General features: G+C 49.5%; 1 protein-coding gene across 1 annotated transcript; it reads right to left on the bottom strand.

Annotated features, from left to right (window-relative positions):
- Nucleotides 1-409: 409 nt before the first annotated feature.
- LOC137164788 (uncharacterized) lies at nucleotides 410-10,199 on the bottom strand. The gene is made up of 6 exons (XM_067565735.1): nucleotides 9,699-10,199; nucleotides 9,430-9,511; nucleotides 3,484-3,510; nucleotides 2,467-2,740; nucleotides 2,130-2,280; nucleotides 410-1,941 (listed from the first exon to the last, which is right to left on the bottom strand). The coding sequence occupies exons 1-6, from the start codon at nucleotides 10,197-10,199 to the stop codon at nucleotides 1,534-1,536; spliced, it is 1,443 nt and encodes a 480-aa protein (XP_067421836.1). The 3' UTR covers nucleotides 410-1,533.
- Between the last annotated feature and the right edge of the window lie 11,471 nt (nucleotides 10,200-21,670).

The following is a 21,670-nucleotide window of genomic DNA, read 5'->3' as shown; positions in this document are numbered from 1 at the left end:
AGAGAAGAGTCATGAGAATGGTGAAATGATCAGAAAACCTGCCTTCTAGTGACAGACTCAAAGAGCTCCAGCTATTTAGCTTAACAAGGAGAAGGTTAAGGGGTGACTTGCTCACAGTCTATAAGCAGCTACATGGAGAAAAAAATACTTAATAATAAGGGTGATGGAGTTCCCCAGGTACTGGTCTCTGCAACCACCTGGGACGCAGCCAGGCAGGACTTTAGTGCTCTGAGTCTGCCCCCCACCCTGGGTCTCCACACACCCGCGCAGCCGCCTCCTGACCCTGGCCTCAGAGGATCCAACTCCACCTGTGGGGCCCCCTGGATGGGACCCTGGGGAGTTCTTGCATGACCCCAAAGAGCCACGCACCCGCCTTGCAGTCAGAAGCGATTCACAGCCAGCGTGGGAGTCAGAAGGGTTTATTAGACCTCAGGATCACAGCGTAGAAAGACTTTGCTAGCAGCTTAATTAGGAGTTACAGCAGCGACCACCCTAGGAGCCCCAGAGCCCCCATCTTTGGGCTCTGCTTCTGGAGAACCCCACGGGCCCTGGCCTTCCTTCCGGGCAGCTCATCCCTCCCCAAGCCATCCCCCTGCCACTCCCCAGTCCTTTGTCTCCTTCCCGAGCAAGGTGGCCACTCCTCTTGGTCTCCACCTGCCGCAACCTGGCCAGGTCTGTGTACAGGTGGCTGGGGAAGGCCCATCCGCCCGCTAGTGGTCTCTGCAATGATCATACACCGGGGTCCCAGCACCGACATACATGCGTAACATATGGGGAAACTGAGGCACACACCCAGCACTCAGAGAAAACCCCAAGAATATCTCCACTTCATCACAATCCCTTCTTCAGTCTAGCAGAGGAACGTCTGACATGATCCAAGGCTGGAAGTTGAAGCTAGACAAACTCACACTGGGAAAAAGGGGTCAATTTTTAATGGGAGAGTAATTAACCACTGGAGCAGTCTGCCTAGGTTTGCAGTGGGTTCTCCACCACTGATAATTTTTAATCACGACTGGAGGCTTTTCTAAAAGCTCGGCTCTGGGAGTGATTCGGGATGGGTCTCTCTGGCCTGTGTTATCCAGGAGGTCAGACTAGATGATGAGGGCGGTGCCTGCTGGCCTGAGAATCGATGAATCTCCAAGTTGTCCTCATGGTTAATTACCGTCCCTGTTAAAAATTTGCACTTCATTTCAAGTCTAAACCCGTCCAGCTTCAACTTCCAGCCACTGGATTCTGATCTCAGTCTCTCCCGCCCCCCACCAGGATCAATCTGGAGTCACCCCTGATTGCAATGGCACTGCAGTGGGCTTCTGATCTCATTTATGCTGAGGTCAGGCCAGAGCCAACCCACGTGAGCCCTATTCCCACCAACTCTAGAAGACCAATGAAAAGAACCCCATGTAACTTCTTGTTCCATAGCTCAAGGTTTTTAAGTAAGATCTCGGCTCCCCCAGGGTAAATCCAGAGCCAGGCAGGTCCACTGGGGTGTGTCAGTTCAGAAGCCCAAGTATCTGCGCTGGGAGCAGAGGTTGCTCACAGCTCCCTGAAGAGGCTCGTGTCAAAAGATATCTTCAGGTTTTTGAACCCTTCGAAGTCTTCCTGATGCTGCCGTCTAAACTCCTCGAGCTCCCGCTCCCGCTGGGTGAAGGGCCCCTGGCTTTGGGGCACGGTCAGGTCGTAGCTCAGCTGGAGGTACTGCTCGGGACTGCATCGCATCAGCCGCACCTCCAGCCAGAGGGCCTCCAGCACCAGGTTCTTTAGTGACAACTCCTCGTCGCTCCGGTGCCAGGCGAAGAAATTCACCGATGGCAGGAAGTAGCTGGGCAGGTGTCGCTTCTTCAGGCTGAACTCCAGCACCTTCAGCAGCGTCCGCAGAGCGTCCAGCGCCGTGGCCCAGCTCTTTGTCTCTGGTTTGAGATGGGATGCCCAAAACAGGACCATCTGCAAAAGAAACACACAGCTCTAACCACTAGGGCCCACGACCGACCCGCGACAGGGGCTAGAACCCAGGAGTCCTGATGCCCAGCCCCCCGCCCGTCCTGCTCTAAACCCCACACCCCTCTCCCCTAGTCCTGTGGGTGCTCTTCAAGCCTGCACCCATTCCCCTCCCCTCCCCCGGTCTGCGTCACCTTCAGGTGGTAGGAGGTCAGGACTTTGCCGTAGCATGGCACCCACTTCTCCATGTTGATTTTCTTCAACACCCGCAGCGCTGCCCGTCTGTGCCCCCCAGCCTGATCAATGTCCCGTAGGAGCTGGGTCTCAGCCAGGGAGAAGGTGAGCCTGGGATGGGGGGAAATGGGGCAAGGCTGAATGGGAATACAGGGCATACAGACACCCCCATCCGAGCCCTGCACCGGGAACGTCTAGGGGGTGTGTGTCTGTGTGTCTCTCTCGGCTGGAGAGATGAGCCCTGCACTATGTGTGTTTGTGTTGCCTTCTGCTGGAACAAATAACGTGTGTTTTTACCTCCAGTATGAATTCTTGGCCACCAGATCGGTCCCAGTTTTGTAAATATCCTCGATATTGCAGATGGGTTTTCTCTGCTCAGTGCCCTGCTCCCGGTCCCACCAGTTGGAGAGCCAAGTGAAATCCTCTCGTGGCCAGTCCATGGACATGTCCACTTTATTCCGGATGGTGGGCACCAGGTCTATAGACACCGTGCGGCCATCCACCTCCAGGCTGAGCTGCACGGCTGGGCTAATTGGTGTAAGACCAACAGAGTTCTCCAATCTAATGTTTCCTTGGACAGGGCAAGACAGAGGCGTGGGAGTCAAAAGCAAACGGGCGACATAGATCAAAGCTTTGCAGATCTGAGACGTTGGAAGGGCAAAGATCAAGGGAAGGAGGGCCAAGATCTTAGAATTCCTGGGTTCAATCCATAGCTCTGGAAGAGGAGTGGGGTCTAGTGGTCAGAGCAGGGGCAGCTGGGAGCCAAGACTCCTGGGTTCTCTCCCCAGCTCTGGGAGGGGAGAGGGGTCTGGTGGTTGAGGGGTTGCTGGAACCCAGGACTCCTGGGTTCTATTTCTGAGTCTCTGTGCCACTGTATGACTAGCTTCATCTCCATGGGCACATGGTGAATTAGTGGAAGAACTGAGACTCGAATGGAGGAATCCTGACTCCCAAACCCCTGGGAACTCCGTTGGGCTAGGGAGAGCATGAAGGAACGGTAAAATTTCTCACCGCACAGCTCTGCCGGTGCCTCTCAACCTTGACCGCCCCCAGCCCTGGGCTTTCCCCTTGTGCCTCCCCCAGATTTGCCGGTGCCCCTGAGTCCTAACCAGCAGCCCCTACTAGTGCAGCCAGGAGTTTCCCTGCCCCACAGCTCTGTCAATATCCCTCACTCCCGACCCGCAGCCCCCTTTTCCATTTAGTGACTATTTTATCCTACACAATTTAACAGTTTTCCTTCTGTATTCCCCTGGTGGCTGGTGCTTATAATTTCTCCACTTACAGAGCCCTTTAATATATCTAATTTATACTTACTAATTCTGGTAGCAGGGTTTCCTCCCTCTAAAAAACAGAGACGGAGTTAAAAATCTATCACACTGCGATTCTTGTATGAAACACTGAGCAGACAGGCAAATTTGGAAGAAAATAATCGGTTTGCCACGGGATTGGAAGAAGTCAGATTTTTGTCTGTCTATATCAATGAAGTGTTGGCTGGCTCACAGTTACAACTACAGGTTGTCTGAAGTGCTGAGATCAACACATGCTGGAAATAGGATCACTGAGGCCTGTTCTACACGCGATAGTGCAACTGATGAACTACTCCACTTCTGGGGATGATTTTCATCCCAGTGTAGGAAAATCCATACAACCCCTGCTGGCGTAGGGGCTGTGAGACCAGTATAAAAGGGCTGTCACGACTGGCAAGGAATTGACCAGCGTCACAGCAACACAAACTAGGTTGAAATGGAATTAAGAACATCCTCACCACATGGTTATAAAAACACAGCTTTTAGCCAGCGCAAATTGGTGTGATGTCCTTTACCACGGTTGCAAGGCAAACTCTTTGGGAAGCTAAAGAATGAATTTCCCTTCATCTGAAGTTTGTTTTAGAAAGAACTTCCGGCCGATGACATGACAGTAGGTGGAAAAAAAGATAAACCTGAAAAAAGTTTGTCCTTAGTAGAGCTTCTAAAACGAACTTCAGATAAAGGGCATAAGGCCGTGGTCGATTCTCCATCTTTTGATGGCTCCCAGTCCGGCCTGGCTGCCTTTCTGGAAGATATGTTAGCATAACACAAGTTATTAGGCTCAATACGGAGGAATGGGGTGAAATTCCCTGGCCTGGGTTATACAGGACAACAGGCTAGATGAGCTAATGGCTTTCTGGCCTTAAAATCTAGGCATTTCACCTAAAATATATAACTGCTACTAGGAACATTTCCAAATATCTTCAGGCAAAAGTTGGTAGCAAGAAAATACTGCCCCATATTTAACTAATCATAATGGCATTAACCAATATCCTTCTCCCTGTTGACCACAGCAGTTAGCCAAAATTCAGGTCCTAGGGGTTGTTCCAGCTGGGAGGAGAAAACGGCGATGGAGTCTGGTGCTTTGGGGAATGTGCAAAGTCCCATTTCCCTGAACACAAGAAAAACCAAACACTAGGAGACAGTTTCCTTGCCCAGAGTTCCAAGCCTTTTTCAGACAGCAAAGTGCCCAAAAGCTCTCGCTCTAGGCATTTCTCACAGTAGTGCTACCAGCTGCCTTTTCAGACCCTCTAACTCTCTCTTTCTCCCTGCTTGTCCTGTGTCATTCATACACACGCACCTTTCAGCCAAAACAACTCTTTTATTTTAATTTATTACTTTATGGGTTCTTCTCCATTGCTGGACTTCCTACAAAATCCTAAAAAGCAGAAGCAGTCGGAGAGCCCTCTTGCAGCCAGCGTGGCTGACCAGGAGAGGCTGCCTTTCTGAGACTAGATGAAATTAAGGACTGGCTAAAACAAATCTCAAGTGAACAGACTATCTGGAGAAAAATAGCTAAAGATGTAGCTGAGATAAAAAATATTACCAGAATCTCCTTGCTAGAAGACACAGAGGGAACTATGACTATAACCTCGAAGCAATAGGGAAGGCTATGAAAACCCACCACATTGCCAGCGCTTTGTCTGTGCCCCCTCCGACACTCCCCCGATCAGAACACAGATATTGACAGAGCCAGGGCGGTGCGTATAGCAGGCCAGGGCAGGCTAAGCTGACCTGCTGCCGGAGGCCAGGACCGTGGTGGCCCCTTGCTGGGAGTGGGCTTCTGCCTTTTTGCTGATTTATCAGGCGCCAGGCAGGTTCCCGGGCACTGAGGAGGCGATATCTGCTACTCCCCAGGGAGATCACTGATGAGGGCTGAGAGGCAGATACCACCTGGGAACCTGCATGGATCCTAATAAATGAACTCGGCTTGGGGGAGAGGCGGAGAGCGTGACTGGGGGGCCTCGGTGGAAGGGGTGTGTGGAGGAAAGAAGAAGGGGCCAAGTGGGAGGAGGGGAGGCCTGGGGCGGAGCAGGGGTGGTGTGTGGGAGGGGCATGGACGGAAGAAGCGGGACTGGGAGCTAGCCCCCCCAAGGAGAAACATAGAAGACAAGGGTGGGAAAGGACCTCAGGAGGTATCTAGTCCAACCCCCTGCTCAAAGCAGGGCCAACCCTGAATAAATCATCCCAGCCAGGGCTTTGTCAAGCTGGGCCTTAAAAACCTCTCAGGATGGAGATTCCACCACCTGCCTAGGTAACCCATTCCAGTGCTTCACCACCCGCCTATGGAAAAACCTTTTCCTAATATCCAACCTAGACCTCCCCCACTGCAACTTGAGACCATTGCTCCTTGTTCTGTCATCTGCCACCACCGAGAACAGCCTAACTCCATCCTCCCTGGAACCCCCTTTCAGGTAGTTAAAGGATGCTATCAAATCTCCCTTCATTCTTCTCTTCTGCAGACTAAACAAGCCTAGCTCCCTCAGTCTCTCCTCATAAGTCTTGTGCTCCAGCCCCCTAATCATTTTTGTTGTCCTCTGCTGGACTCTCTCCATCTTGTCCACATCTTTCCTGTAGTGGGGGGCCCAAAACTGAACACAATACTCCAAATGTGGCCTCACCAATGCCGAATAATCACTTCCCTCCATCTGCTGGCAATGTTCTTACTAATGCAGACCAATATGCTATTAGCCTTCTTGGCAACCAGGGCCCACTGCTGACTCATCTCCAGCTTCTTATCCACTGTAACTCCCAGGTCCTTTTCTGTAGAACTGCTGCCTAGCCCATTGGTCCCCAGTCTGTAGCTGTACATGGGATTCTTCCATCCTAAGTGCAGGTCTCTGCACTTGTCCTTGTTGAACTTCATCAGATTTCTTTTGGCCAGATCCTCCAATTTGTCTAGGTCACTCTGTATCCTACCCCTGCCCTCCAGCATATCTACCACTCCTCCTAGCTCAGTGTCATCTGCGAACTTGCTGAGGGTGCAATCCACCCTATCTTCCAGATCATTAATGAAGATGTTGAACAAAAGCTTCACCATAGACACAGTCCACTGCTCCCTTGCTCCAAAACCCCCTCCAAATGCAAAGTCCACAAACTTACAAACTGAACATAGAAGGGACACAGGCTGATGATTTTCCCAGAGTACACCCAGGACGGGGTGGAAAGGAGGGCTAAATTCCGTATATCCAGATCCCGAGACAAATGGTTGGATTTGGATGACTTCATTTCCTTCCCTGATCCTTTCAAATTTAAAAGGGAAGGTGAGATGCTTAGTTTTATGACAGCAGAAGAAGCTGAAAGAAAGGATCTGATCTCACTCAAAGATACATACTGGGCATCAGGGGAGGAGGCCAGGAAAATCTCACATGCAGATTAAAAGTGGGAAGTCTAAGGTCCCAAATAGTATCACTCAAATCAGAAGGAGGGTGGAAAAGAGCTCTGTTATCCATTTGTGAAATTCTACCAAGCTTGTCACAATAACAATTCACCACTTGACCCAAAGGACCTGAATAATGTTGTTAGACCTCTGAACCTCCCACAGTCTTAGAAGAGCAGTGGGCCAGGCTGGTCCCTCCCCTGCAGTCAGAGGAAATAATCCAGGCCATGGAGGAAATGAGTCCATCAAAGGCCCCTGGCCCTGATGGCCTACTGATAGCCTTCTATCAACTTTCCCAAGAAATTCTGGCCCCTGGGCTGTTATATATTTATGAAGAGGCCTTCCAGAAAGTGATGTTACCTCCTACAATGAGGGAAACCCTAACTGCTGTGCTACTAAAGCCAGGCAATGATGCACCAAAGTGTAGCAGCCGTAGACCCGTCTCTTTGATCAATACCAATACCAATACACAAATACTTTCAAAACTTTGGGCTAAGGGGCTTGAAAAAGTAATCTGTTATATCACAGAATCCTGGAAGATGAGGGTCGGAAGGGATCTCAGGAGGTCATCTAGTCCCACCCCCTGCTCAAAGCAGGACCAACCCCAACTACATCGTAAGTCGGGATAAGTTGAGGGCAATGAAGATCTCGTGGGCTCTAGTTGGATGTGGCTTTCCTATAGGAACATTGAGATGGCAACAGACAAACCTCATATATCTTGGCACGCTGTTCCCAAAGGAAATTGAAAATGTCCATTAATCATGGAGTTAGCAAACAATTTTATAGACAGCAGGCCCCACCTCCCTCCCTTTGGGGAAAACTAAACACAATTAAAATGATTGCCCTTCCCAGAATCCTTTTTATTCTGAATTCCCTCCTGAGCCATATTCCTCCCTTTTATTTCACCAAATCAACAACATGTCCAGGTCCTTTCGTGGGGTGCTGTTAACAGACCCAGGCTCTCCTGACACAGATGGCAGCGACCTATCAAAACAGGTGGTTTTCAATTTCCCAGCTTTAAACACCTGGAAATAATTCTTCACTCAGCAGCCCAGCCCCTCGTGCTGTGTGGCTCTGGACGGGCTGTAGCTGGAGGCAGAATTGGTGGCGCCTTTACACCTTTCCAATTCCCTGCATTCGGATTACGATCGATTCCCTAAAGAACAATGACCAGTCATTGCGGCAGCCAGAAACCCTTGGTGGATGGTGACCACTGCATTTAAAAATCACCCCCTTGAAAAAATACCAAGGCCTCTATCTAGGGCATCTTGAAACGCTATATAACAGGCAACCCCATCATTTGTCCACATTGGATTTTGACCATTTTATTGGAGATGGCACCACCCTCGCTTTTACAATGTTAAAAGAAAGCCTTAGTCTACAGACTAAGAAGGAGTGGCTCTATATCAACTTAAACATACCATCTCCCATCAGTTCGCCCCGCCGACCTGAACTGCTTTCATTTCTCCAAATATTACCCAGAATGCCAAGAGCTACAGCCCTATTATATGTGCACTTCAGCCGGCAAATTTGACTTAAACATAGAAATAGGAGGAGGAATGAGGCCGATTATTCTCTGCTAACCAATGGAAACAAATTTTAGCCAGTGCTCTACACTGCTCCTTGATTGATTAATTAAATCAATTAAAAGCAGAATTAAATTAATTAAAAGCAGAAAATCATATAGCGGATTTGCTCGAGCCCTTCTCTGTCTGCTCAAAGCAGGTGCCGCTAAGTCAGATAAATGTTGGCGCTGTGATTCAGCGGATGCCAGATTAACTCATGTGTTGTGGGATGGCTCCCCACAGGTTTGGGGCAGAACTGAATTGCAGTTAATTTTTGTCTATCAAATAAAGTTGTGTTAGAAATTCACCATGGCATTTGAGGCCAAATGGATGTCAACTGGGAGCTGAATAAATCCGAAAAACTTGGACTCAGCTAAGCATTGGTACTACAAAAATGGAAATCCAGAAAGCAACCAGCAACTGACGACTGGCGCACAAACATCGTAAGTTTGGACCCTGTGGAAAGCATTGTACGGTAACAGAAATTGCCAAAAAAATTCTCAGAGATATAGGATGCTGTCCTGGAAGTATCTGATTGATACTATTTAATGCATGCCCCCACCTTCTCCTCTCTGTCCTTTTCCTTTCCTCACCATCTCTATCCCCTCCCCCCACTCTGAATTTTGCTTCTGTTCTTTATCTTATTTTAATATTTTTTAACTAATTGGATTTTTATAAACTTTTGTTTGTACAATATGTCATACAACTAACTAATTTATATTTTAAGCCTTCATACTATATATAATTAAATGTTTCAAATATACTTAAGATTAGGTAGCAAAAGGTTAATGTAGCATGAGACGTTTCTGTATAGGTTGTTATGTTGGTTTTTCTATATATTTTTAAGATTTTATAAAATGTTAACAGAAGCAAAACAAAACAAAAAGCCCCAAACAATCAATGGCAGTATTTACCATCTTCCCAGCTGCCCTTAACGTAGTAATTAACGTAATAATTAACGTAGTAATTAACGTAGTAATAATGAATTCATAGTCACAAAGAAACTTACCTTCAGTCAGCGCTCTCTGGACACAATCACACAATTCTTTCATTACGTTATATGGGCTGACCCCGTTCTTCCAAAGCTGTAGCTGAAAACGGGTGAAATAAAATGCCTTTAGATACTTCAATCCAGATCAAGAGGAAGCAGTCGGTTGGGTGGTCCCAGCAGAGCGGGGAGTAGTAAGCGAGACTAGGGGGCACTGGGAGATCAGGGTGGGAAGCCCAGGGCTGGGCTAGCAGGGAGTGACTTTTAAAATTTCCTATGATCTCACTTGCCTGTCGGTCATTTATGGTTTCTATGTCGTCTGCTGTGAGGTCCAAGTCTTGATTCCTCCTCTCCAAGATGTTTGTCATTATCAGCTTGTTATAATCCACCACCACCTTGTTCCCCCAGCGATACACTGGCACCTCAGCCTCCAGGAACCTGCAGCCAGGCAGGAGACCTTTTGGGGTGTACAGTTTGCTGTACAGGCTGCCCATGAGGATCAGGTTTGTGCTGTAATGGATGGGGGCCAGGAAGTCGTAGTCGCTGCTGCTGGACTCTGCCCGGATGTGGAGGTCCTGGGCTTGGCTGCCCACCAGGATGACTTCTCCGGTGAACAAGTGCACATTTGCTCTATGCACATAAGTCATGATCCTGCTGACCAGCGCTTTCACCAGATCGCACTCCTCCTCCATTTGCTGGCGTTCCCTTTCCTCGGGGTACACATGGCGCTGTAAGAACCATTCCAGGAACCCCTCAGCAGCTCCCTGATGCCCAGCAAGTTCTTCTTCCATTTCCCTCAGCCCTCGTGCCCCACGCTCGGATGTGCCGGCCAGCCCTACACGGCCCGGATCGTTCCTGGCAGGGCCGAGCTCTCCTCAGTCACTCGGAAACTCTCGCACGTTCGGCTCCGCACTTCCTGCCAGAGGCGTCCTCTACCGGCTGTTTCCTGCGTGTAGCTGAGCTGCGCTGTTGCAGCTGTTTGCAGGGGAGTAGGCTGGTTATCTGTGCCAGGCTGTCCTTTGGCACACACTCACTGAAAATGACGCCACCTCAATAACAGAACAGTAGACGCATCCGTCTTTAGGAGATAAATCCCATCCAGACTCACAGACACATAGCTTCTAACGCTGGAAGGGGCCCCATGATAACCTCGTCCAACCTTCCGTACGACTCAGGCCATAGGATTGCCTTGATGTGGTCTCGGCAGCTGTGCCTTTAAGGGCTGAGCTCCCGGGCCTAGAGTCCGGGTGAGGTGCGGTGATGTTCTTAGTGTTTTGCGCAGCCGGTCGGAATGGCACGGAGGAGAAAGCAGAGCTCTTGCAAGCATGGGGCACACACTGACCCGCACCCGGTGCCCGGAGCAAAATGAACTAAGAAGAGATGCTGGGCGGAAGGATGGAGTAAACCACAGCCCTGCCGGAGGTGAAATTTTGTGGCAGATGGGAGAAGGTTTACACAGGCTCCAGCAGACAGGAAGACAATCAGATGGCAGCAATGTTCATGGCAACAGCTGGTTCGAACATCGTTGATGTGTTTTTGTGATCTCCGGCAGTGAGGCGAGCTATGAAACGGTAGCTGTGATGGAGTCCCTCGGGGACTGTGCTCTGCATGCCTCTCGACACAGGACTCTGATGCTTCGGGGTCTGTACCCCGGGTGTCCACACATCGCTGCGCTCATCTCCTACATCTGGCCTTGGAGGGGTCAGCCCCCCGGCTCTGCCCGAGCTGCCCCTGTAAGCCCCCTTCGCTGGGACTCTGGGGAGCCCCACACGCCCCACCCCCAAGAGGCCATGCACCCCGCCTTGCAGTCAGAAGTGATTCGCAGCCAGCATGGAAGTCAGAAGGCTTTATTAGATCTCAAGATCCCAGCATAGAAGGACTTTGCTAGCAGCTTAATGAGAAGTTACAGCAGCGACTAATTGGAGAGCCCCATTCTCGGGGCTCCTTCCCCGCCAACCCCTTATGGGGGACTGGTCTCTTTCCCCCGCCACTCCCTGACCATCCCTCTGCCCCTCCCCAGTGATTTGTCTCCTTCCCAGGCTAGGTGACCATTCCTCCTGGTCTCCACCTGCCACAACCTGTCCCAGCTTGCTAACTCCGGAGAACAAAGGGGTCTGACTGGCGGACATGTGGTTGGGGAAGGCCCTTCCGCCCTCCAGGTGGATCACACACCTGGGTCCCACCACCGAAATACATGAGTAACATATGGGGAAACCGAGGCACGCACACAACACTTGGCGGAAACCCCCAAAATACCCGCACTTCATCACAGCAGTATAGAAATTTGTGGCGTCACACACTCATGTTACAGGCTTATGAGGAGAGAGTTGTTTTTAACCAGAGGGTGGGAAACTCTGTGACGCGAAGTCGCACCCTGGAATCCCCATATTCGCCGCTCAGATGTGTGGTGCAACGCCTGCCATGTGAGATGTCACTTGAAAAGCCTTGATCGGTGGAACATTGATCTCCCGTAGGATGGCGTGTGCCGTCACTGTATGTGAGGTTATGAAGGACTCCTGGGTGGGGCTACTGAAATGCATTGGGAGGCGGGATCACCGCCAGGATCTTTCCAGCCAGCTGGAAGAAAGTATAAAAGAGAGACAGCAATGCCATCACATGGCCTCCAACCTGACTCAGCGCCTGGAAGCACATCTGGAGGACAAAGACTTTGCATTGGGCAAGGGTGGGCCCAGGCTGGAAGGTAGCTTCAGCCTCCGTGTTGAGGATCTGTAACCTCTTTGGACCATCTGTGAGGGTGAGACACGGCTTAGAACATAAGAACAGCCACACTGGGTCAGATCAATGGTCCATCTAGCCCAGTCTCCTGTCTTCCGATAGCGGCCAACGCCAGGTGCTTCAGAGGGAATGAACAGAACAGGTGATCATCAAGGGATCTATCCCCTGCCATCCAGTCCCAGCCTCGGGCAAACAGCAAACCCTGCCCATCCTGGCTAATATCCAGTGATGGACCTATCATCCATGAACTTATCTAGTTCTTTTTTGAACACTGTGATAATCTTGGCCTTCACAATATCCTCTGACAAGGAGTTCCACAGGTTGGCAATGTGCTGTATAAAGAAATTCTTCCTTTTGTTCACTTTAAACCTTCCCTCCTATTAATTTCATTGGGTGATCCCTAGTTCTTGTATTATGCAGAGTAAATAACAATTCCTTATTTATTTTCTCCAAACCAGTCATGATTTTATAGATCTCTATCATATCTCCCCTTAGTTGTCTCTTTTCCAAGCTGAAAAGTCCCAGTCTTCTTAATCTCTCCTCATATGGAAGCTGTTCCATCCCCCTAATATTTTTTTTTGCCTTTTTCTGTACCTTTTCCAATTCCATTATATCTTTTTTGAGATGGGGCAGACAAATTTGCACCGAGAATTCAAGATGTGGATGTAGCATGGATTTATAAAGAGACAATATGATAATTTCTGTATTATTATCTATCCTTTTCCTCATAATTCCTAAGATTCTGTTAGCTTTTGTGACTGCCGCTGCACATTGAGTGGATGTTCTCAGAGAACTATCCACAGAGACTCTGAGATCTCTTTCTTGAGTGGTAACAGCTAATTTACACCCCATCGTTGTTTATGTATAGTTGGGATTATGTTTTCCAATGTACATGACTTTGCATTTATCAGCACTGAATTGCATCTGCCATTTTCTCGCCCAGTTCTGTGAGATCCCTTTGTAATTCTTCGCAGTCTGCTCGGGACTTAACCACTTGATTGAAATCCTGCTTATTTTATAGAATTTAGACTGCAAATTTATTTTTATTTTTTAAGTCACCAACTTCGATCGCTGCGCTTGCTACTTATAATCACTTAAAGTCAATCCTTCTGTCATTAATAAATCTGCTTTATATTTTACCTAAAACAGGGTGTTCGGTAGAAGTGCTTGGGGAATCTCAGCTCAGTTTACAAAGGCTGGTGCGTGCCCTGTCCATACCGAGGGAGGGGCAGACAGGATAATGAGCTTACACTGGCCAGTGCAAGAAGGCACAGTGCTGGGGTGCAAGGCTGGGGAGCTGCGGGGAACTGGCTGGAGCCTCCCTATGGTCAGTTCATGAGTGGCTGGGAGATCATTCGTGTAACCGAAGGGGACTATTCACCGCTTACTGAAACTTAGTGGATCTTTTTGGTTGGCATGTCCCAGCACCAGGAAGGGTCAATGAAGAAGCAGGACCCTGAAACAGACAGACCTTAGAGCCAGTGAGGAGAGGCCAATGAGCCAGGTCAGCTTGATTGACAGGTAGACAGGTCATTGAGTGAGCCAGGAGGGCAGGGAGGGTCCCATCCTCTGTGTGAGCTGGAGCTGGCTGGGCGGACAGCGGGGCCGAGCTAAGGACGGAGCAGCCGGTGGCTGGAGGTGAGAGAAGCCCAGGTCAGGGAGCCAAGCAGCTGCTGCGCTGAGGCACGGTGGGGCTGGGGCTGAGGCCATCTGGAGCCGGGTGCGGCGAGCGGCTGGGGGGAGCGAAGGGGGTCCTGGGCAGGGTCCGGCGCTGGGAAACGCCACCAGCCCAGAGGCTGCGCAGGCCGGACTGGGAGGGGGATCGTGACCCCAAGGGGGAGGAACGCTGGGAGAAGGATCCTGCCCCCTAGCACAGGGGTTCCCAACCTTTTTGAGTGAAAGCCCCACTAGGTAAAACACGTGTCCCCCCTCCCTCCCCCCCCCGAAAACCTGCCCCCTCACCCACCATAAACACATATAACCCCTATAAAGACACATCATGATAATAATAATAACAACACTACATTACTTAAATAATAATAATAAATTACACTTGCCTGAGTAAGAAGTGAAGACTTCCCTGGTGCAGCTGCCACCGCATGCCCCGTGTGTCCCCCTCCCCCATTCCCATCCCTCAAGGATGGAGGGTAATTGGGGTAGGCCCTGGCGGCTTGGCCGTGGCTGCTCCTCTCTGGCCGGGCGCCTGGCCGGTGTGGGGCTGGAAGGGCTGCTCCTCTGCTCCAGCCGGCATGTAGCTCCGGGGGCTAAATGATCTCTATATTACTGAATCCTCATGGACCCCCTGGAATCGTTGTCCCCCCTGCCCGGTAGCCCCTCTCCTCAGGTTGGGAACCGTCTGTGATACGACCCGTGCCCAGGGTAGCCAACTGATAATGCCAAGGTCAGGGCAGGCTGCAAAAGGAGAGCGGATTCTCCTCACGCTGGTGGGTGACACTGAAGCCCGGCTTCCCAACCAGCCACAAACTGCTTCTGATTACCCCTCACTGGATATCAAGAAGCCAGTCCACAAATGCCCACAGCCCCCTTTACTGCATTTCAGCTCTAGGCTCCCAAACCAGCACCAGGTCCAGCAAAGAGGCCAGTTACTAGAACTCTCTGCTCTTTGCTCAAAAGGTTCTCTCTGACCCCAAGGGGTCAGCCACAGTACCAGATCAATATAAGTTTGGATCTTACCCTAAAATACCACGCTGACAGCCAATCCTTTAGTATCTAAACTAAAGGTTTATTGTAAGGGGAAAGAAATAAACCATGAGAGAAATGTTAAAGTGTTAAAGTAAATCACAGATATACAAATGATTAAAAGTCCATATACTTCAGGTTTCTGGAAGAAATGTAGATTTGCAGGCTTATGTAGTTCTCTCTGGTTCACATCCAGTACCTGGATGGGTCTAAGTCCTTCAGTTCAGTTGCAAGATGAATTGTTCCAGAGATAGGTGTATGTCTGCAGACTGGACAGGAACAAAGACAAAATGGTTTCTCTCGCTTGATCTTATAAACCCCCTCCTCCGGCCATGCGGCCTGTGGGCAGTCACAAGACCCAAAATGGAGTCCATAGTCACATGGGCCAATCCTGGTGACTCCTCCGGTGTGCCTGGGGTCCATAGTCACATGGGACAGTCCTGATGCTTCATCAGGTAGGCTGCCTGCAATGGAGTCCAGAGTCACGTAAGCAGGTTCTGGTGACTCAGTGGTGATGCTAGCCTCTCCCTCAGAGCCCCTTGCACCTGGGAATGCCTTAATGGGCCATTATGCAGGCCATTGTTCTGCAGCCTTCTTATCTGGGGTGTTGCCCAGGCAGAGCAGTTTGAAATACAGATATCTCAAATACATCTATAACTTCCATTTCAAATATTACACATGAACCTAAGTATTATTATCTTACTTAGCACATTATAACCTTCCTAACAGTACCTGACATGGCCTATCCCACATGGATCATTATGATTCTGACATGCTGATGTCACCCAATATACTAAATGCCCCCCCACTCAAGCCAGCCCGCATGACACCGTCGCCCTAGAACCTGGGTGTGGGGGGGTGGCCACCGCCAGAGCCCGTCCCCAGCCTGCGGCATCCCTGCAGCACAGCCAGGCCTGGGCAGGAGGCTGCGACGTGAGAGACACAGACTGTGAACGTCCCTCACACCCCAGAGACACTGTGTGGGGCCCCTGGGCCGGGGGCAGTGTTGGATGTTTTCCTTTCACCTTTCTCCTCTTTTCTTTCTTTCTTTTTTTTGGTGGCTGTTTAATCAATTGTCTTTGCTTTGCACTGTATGCATCGCACAGTGGGTCAGGGAAACATCTAGCGTGGAGAGCGCCCCGGAGTGGGGACACCCCAGTCCCTGCCCTAAGTGACCACGACAAGGTTGTGGTCGAGCCTCCAGGGATCCTGGGCCCAGCCTTGTCGGGGTTACAAGGGGTCTGCCACACAGGAGAGTGGGAGGGGAGCCCTCGAGGTCAGGTGGGCCTGTGGGCAAGGACTCAGATCCTGTCACTAGCCAACTCCACCGGGGTAGTGTATTAGCCAGGAAAGTTCCCCACAGTAGCGGGACCATCCCCCCTGCTTACATAATTGGCGTCAGGAACAGGATTCTATCCACCCCATTGATTTACTGGTTGAGTTCTGGTAGCATGGTCCAGGTCTGTTTGAGAGTCCTACCATGGCGGAATTGAAGAACTATGAGCCCAGTTTGCTGAACTCCAGTGCAGATTTTCAGACCAAGCTGAGGCATTACAACAAGCCAGAAAAGAACAGAAAGAAGCCTTATCTCTGGCTAAGGCAGTACTAGACCAGCATGAGAAGAAGCTAAGAAACCTCCTACCACTTATGTCCCACAGGAACGGATGGTCACAGAATTCAGCAGTTTCTTGACGAGACCAGGAGACATTACGGTGGAGGAGTGGATCAAGTCTTTGAAGTCGGCTATGCGTGTGCTACGAGTACATGAGGAAGATTGTGTGGACTTCATTGAGGAACACCTAAAGAACCCAGGCCAAAGCCATAGTAAAGTTCATGGCACGGGCAAACAAGGAAGATATGGAAAAGGTGTTTGAACTCCTCCTAAAAGTGTATGAAGACAAGGTACCTATTGAAACCTGACAAAAGGAGTTCTTCGAGAGAAAACGGATCCAGTGAATCTGTCCGGTCATACGCGTATGATCTCCGGGAGAGAGTGAGCGAAGTGGAGCGGCGAGACCCTCGACGAGTTCCAGACCCAGATATGGTTCTGAAAGAGCAGTTAGTGCTGGGGCTCCGGAATGACTCCCTCTGTAGGGAAATGAAAAGGAGGTTTAAGGAAGAGCCTGGTAAGAAGTTCCATGAACTAATGCAGGCTGCTATTACATGGTCCGAAGAAGAGGAAGTTCTGGTGGGAGAGACTAACCCCTGTATGCGAAGTGGGGGCCTAGCGAATGTAACCACTGGGGAAAAGGCCCTGCCCCAAATAGGGTTAGCACTGGAAAGTTTAAGTGAAGCTGTCCAAAATTTGATGGTCCAACAGGAGGAGATGCTGAAAGTGATGACTGAGGTGATGAAAGAAAAAAATCCCAGTAGTATGCCGCTGTATGACCCCGAAGGCCCCCACTGAAGGACGAGCTAGGAAGGTACATTTGTTATACCTGTGAAAGGCCAGGACATACTAGCCAAGAATGTCCACTGAGAAGGAGAACAGAGTCCCAGGCACTTGAAACCAATGGGGCACCAGGAGTGAGTGACCCATCTACAGTAGAAGGCCAAGCTGTAGTAGAAGGATTCCTAGGCCTGTCCTTGGTGGAAAATCAGTCTGCATATGGTGTTGAAGGGAACGCCGACAGTGCCAGCATACCCAGTGACTTCGGTGAGCAAGCATTTGGAGACTGTCTAACCGCTGAAGAATGTATAGCAGGGGTGAAGACCAGATGTTTGTTAGATACTGGCTCAGAAGTCACCACCATTACTGAATCGCATTTTCAACAATATTTGAAGGACAAGGAGCTGACCATGCACAGCCCACGGTTTGTACGTCTAACAGCCGTTAATGGACTGGCGATCCCAGTGGTGGGTTGAAGCAGACAGAGGGTACGTGGGCCAGACACTGCCAAGAAAATGCATCTTCATCCTAAGAGACAAGGTCTCTAAAGGAAGTCATATAGGAGAAGGAGTCCCCGGCATTCTAGGAATGAACATCTTAGTGAGCTGCAGGAGCTGCTGTTGCCAGGAGAAGAAACCAGGAGGCTGAACCGACATGGGCACTCTAAGAAGAATGCTGTGCTGAGCAGAGTACTAGCTCGAGTGGAGTGGCAGAGTTGTTCCCTGGGCCCCACTGGGCAGACTGGAAATGTTATAGTGGGCAGAAGACACAAGATAGTTATTCCTCCCTGGAGAGGAAAGATCCCTGATGAAGGCTTCTGGGTAGCAGGAAATCAGAAGCTGGATATGAATCAGCAGTGTGCCCTGGTTGCCAAGAAGGCTAATAGCATATTGGGCTGCATTTGTAGAAGCATTGCCAGCAGATCGAGGGAAGTGATTATTCCCCTCTATTTGGCATTGGTGAGGCCGAATTTGGAGTATTGTGTCCAGTTTTGGGCCCCCCACTACAAAAAGGATGTGGACAAACTGGATAGAGTCCAGCAGAGGGCAACAAAAATGATTAGGGGGCTGTAGCACATGACTTATGAGGAGAGGCTGAGGGAGCTAGGCTTGTTTAGTCTGCAGAAGAGAAGAGTGAGGGGGGATTTGATAGCAGCCTTTAACTACCTGAAAGGGGGTTCCAGAGAGGATGGAGCTAGGCTGTTCTCAGTGGTGGCAGACGACAGAACAAGGAGCAACAGTCTCAAGTTGCAGTGGGGGAGATCTAGGTTGGATAGGAAAAGGTTTTTCACTAGGAGGTGGTGAAGCACTGAAATGAGTTACCTAGGGAGCTGGTGGAATCTCCATCCTGAGAGGTTTTTTAAACTGTGGCTTGACAAAGTCCTGGCTGGGATGATTTGGCTGAGGCTAGTCCTGCTTTGAGCAGGGGGTGGGACTAGATACCTCCTGAGGTTCCTTCCAACCCTCATCTTCTATGATTTTATGATTAAAATGATAATTAGAGCCATTTCTTGGAAATAGCGAAGACTTTGAGGTTCAATCTTGCATTGTTAAGAGTTTGGAAGTAGATTTATGTTTTTACCTATAATCTTGCTAGTGATTATCGATGTAACCAAATAGTTCACGTCTGTCACTATATTCTGTTAGCCAAAAATCCCAGGAAGATATTAACATTTAGATGGAACTTGAATGTAACAATGCTGTTGTTTTTATTTCTCTTTGAAGTTTAAACACCTTTGAATGCTTGTAAATTGCCGGTTGCCTTATGCTAATGTAGCTAGTTACCTGTGTGCATAAAAAATAGGAGCTGTTGCTTGAAAGCCACAAGTAATTACCTATTATGCACTCAAGGATGACCTGCTGTGATTGCTGCCGATGGACTGTCATCGCTTGCTAAAGATTATAAAAGAAGCCTTGGAACTGATCTTTTTTATCTCAAAGCTGTCCAAGCTTGTCAGGGAAAATTTGGATCGCAAGACTGAGATCCCAGTACCAGTCTGGAATTGCCCTGCTAATTCTCATGGGAGAATTTGCACGAACTCTGCACATAGACTATTTAGTTTTCATTTTTCTGGACTGCATTGCTAACAGTGAATTCCAGTGTGTTCACCAAGACTCTGGGGTGTTTTGAAGGGACCAGCACTGGCCCTGGGAATGGTACCAGATAGACAGACCTTGGTATAGGGGGAAGGAATCGGGGAGGGCACACTCAGCCCCTTGGCTTGGAAGGAAGGAGTTGGGGTCAGGGGGAGTCCCTGAAATAGAAGGGAATGGGAGGGTGGCAACCAGGGATCTTGTGGGGAAATGGGGGGATGCAAGAAATGCGATGAGCTTGGCTGACATAAACTGCAATGTGTGCAACCGGCTAGTTTCAAAATGTTTCTTCTTGAGCGTAATCCTGCTGGCCATAGATTGGTGACTGATACTTTAGCTTCCCTTATCAATTCTCCGCATTGCGTAGTGGCTAATTTGTAGTCGTTGCTATCAATTTCCCTCTTTTTTCCAGTTGTTATCTATATTTCATTTTATTTTTTATTGCTGCTTTCACTTCGTGTCTTCACCAGGATTTTTTTCTTTTTTTTTGACCAAAGAAGGGTTCTCTCATGAGTGTGGAATTGTGTCCTTTCAAGATAAAGTTACAAAAATCAGTGAACTCTGGTGATTTTTTTACGCTTGCTGGACCTTCAAGATGGATACTTACTGTCACATATCTGCAAGGGGATCTAACCACTGAATCTTAAATACCCTTTATTTGCTGGGGGCTGGGTAGAATTGAGGTGCTGTTTCTGGCATTGGATCTCTAGGCACTCACTCCATGACAGATGGTGTCTGACACGCCTCTTGGAAATGGGGGATCCTGCGGCCCAATTGCCTAGGCACAGAAACTAGTGTTGTCTCCTCTGACACTCCCGCCAAACCGGAGAGTTTTCTGGGCTTGGGCAGCATTATCTGGGGTGCCCCACGTCCTTCCCCTACAGCTCCCAGCTTTTCTTCCAAAGCAGAGCTTTTCCAGCTGACTTCTCTGACCTTGCCTAGTCTGCAGGTAAGGCAGAGCCTGCCTGGCTGCCTTTTCCCCTCTCCTGCCCAAAGCTGCCTGTTCCTCTCTCAGTGAGTTTCTTGAGGTTCAGGGGTCCTTGCTACTTTTGGAATCTACGAATCCATGGAACGGTGGGGGAAATGTCAGCTTTAAAATGTCGCTGTCGCCTCCTGCCCTTTTAGCAACAGTCTGCCAAGAGGTAAATAGAAGGGAGAGATTCCAATAACAATATCTCTAATAATCCTTAGCCCCTACACAACATTTTACTGCATGCAAAGTTGCAACGTACACAATATACACGGGACAGCATGTGGAGGCAATGACAATGCGGCAGGACTTGTACGTGTTGAACCTTCTGACGGGCCTTTATATTCTCCAGTCCGAGGACACGTCGCTCCAGACTTAGCATTTCTTTTTGAATGCTAATTCCATTGATTCTTGCTCAGTCCCTTGAGTGAGTTTCACTCCTCTCGCTGACCGTTTATCAAATGACGACGTTAAAAAACAAACAGGGGTGGAATGCTTGCGCGCAATCATTGGGGCAAACAGGAAAATTCTACCTACCTGGTCGGCCCTACTTGATTTCAAATTCCCAGGCTTCTCTCAAGTTGATCCAGCCAATTTGACTGACAATAACTAAGCTGATCTGGGGATGTTGTTGCGTGTTTTATACCTAGCAAACACACATCCACATCAATCACTGACTGAGTTAGTCATGACAACTTTTCTTACCATTACCTTTGGAGATGTGCAGTTAACACAATGCTACCCTTACCTGGAAATGAAAAACGGATCAGCCTTCAACCTTGGAGTTATTTAGCCAAAGGGTCTTACCATGTAAGCAAGAAGCTCACTTCAGTAATTGTCCAAAATGAATCAACAGCATCTAGGTTTGTTCTTGTACAATCAATCTACATTTCATGTAAAATGTTGGCAGCTGGTGGCCCTTAGAGTCCACTGTGCCGGAGCCCCCCAGGAACTGTTCACTGGAACCACTCGGGGAAACAGCCAATCACGACTCGGTTGCTCGGAGTCTGGCCCTCCTCGGGTCTCCACGCCAGTGCAGCCACCTCCTGAATCTGGCCTCAGAGGGTCCAGCCCCCCATGCTCCACCTGGACTTCCCCCTGTGGGAACGGGACGGGGGGACGGGACCCTGGGGAGCCCTTCCACATCCCCAAAGGGGCCAGCACCTGCCTTGCAGTCAGAGGCAATTCCCAGCCAGGGTGGGAGTCAGAAGGGTTTATTAGTTCTCAGGATCCCAGCGTAGAAAAACTTTGTTAGCAGCTTGGTTAGAATTTACATCAGCGACCAGCTGGAGAGCCCAGAGCCCCACTCTCGGGCCGTTCACCCTTGGCTCCCCACAGGGGACTGGTCTCTTTCAGCCAGTCACCCCCAAGACC

The sequence above is a fragment of the Emydura macquarii genome, unplaced genomic scaffold (assembly GCF_026122565.2).
Source record: "Emydura macquarii macquarii isolate MOO-44397 ecotype Brisbane River unplaced genomic scaffold, CSIRO-AGI_Emac_v2 contig_2696, whole genome shotgun sequence".
In the NCBI taxonomy this organism is placed as follows: domain Eukaryota; kingdom Metazoa; phylum Chordata; order Testudines; family Chelidae; genus Emydura; species Emydura macquarii.
The sequence above is the reverse complement of the archived record's forward strand: the minus strand, read 5'-3'. Positions and strand labels throughout refer to the sequence as shown.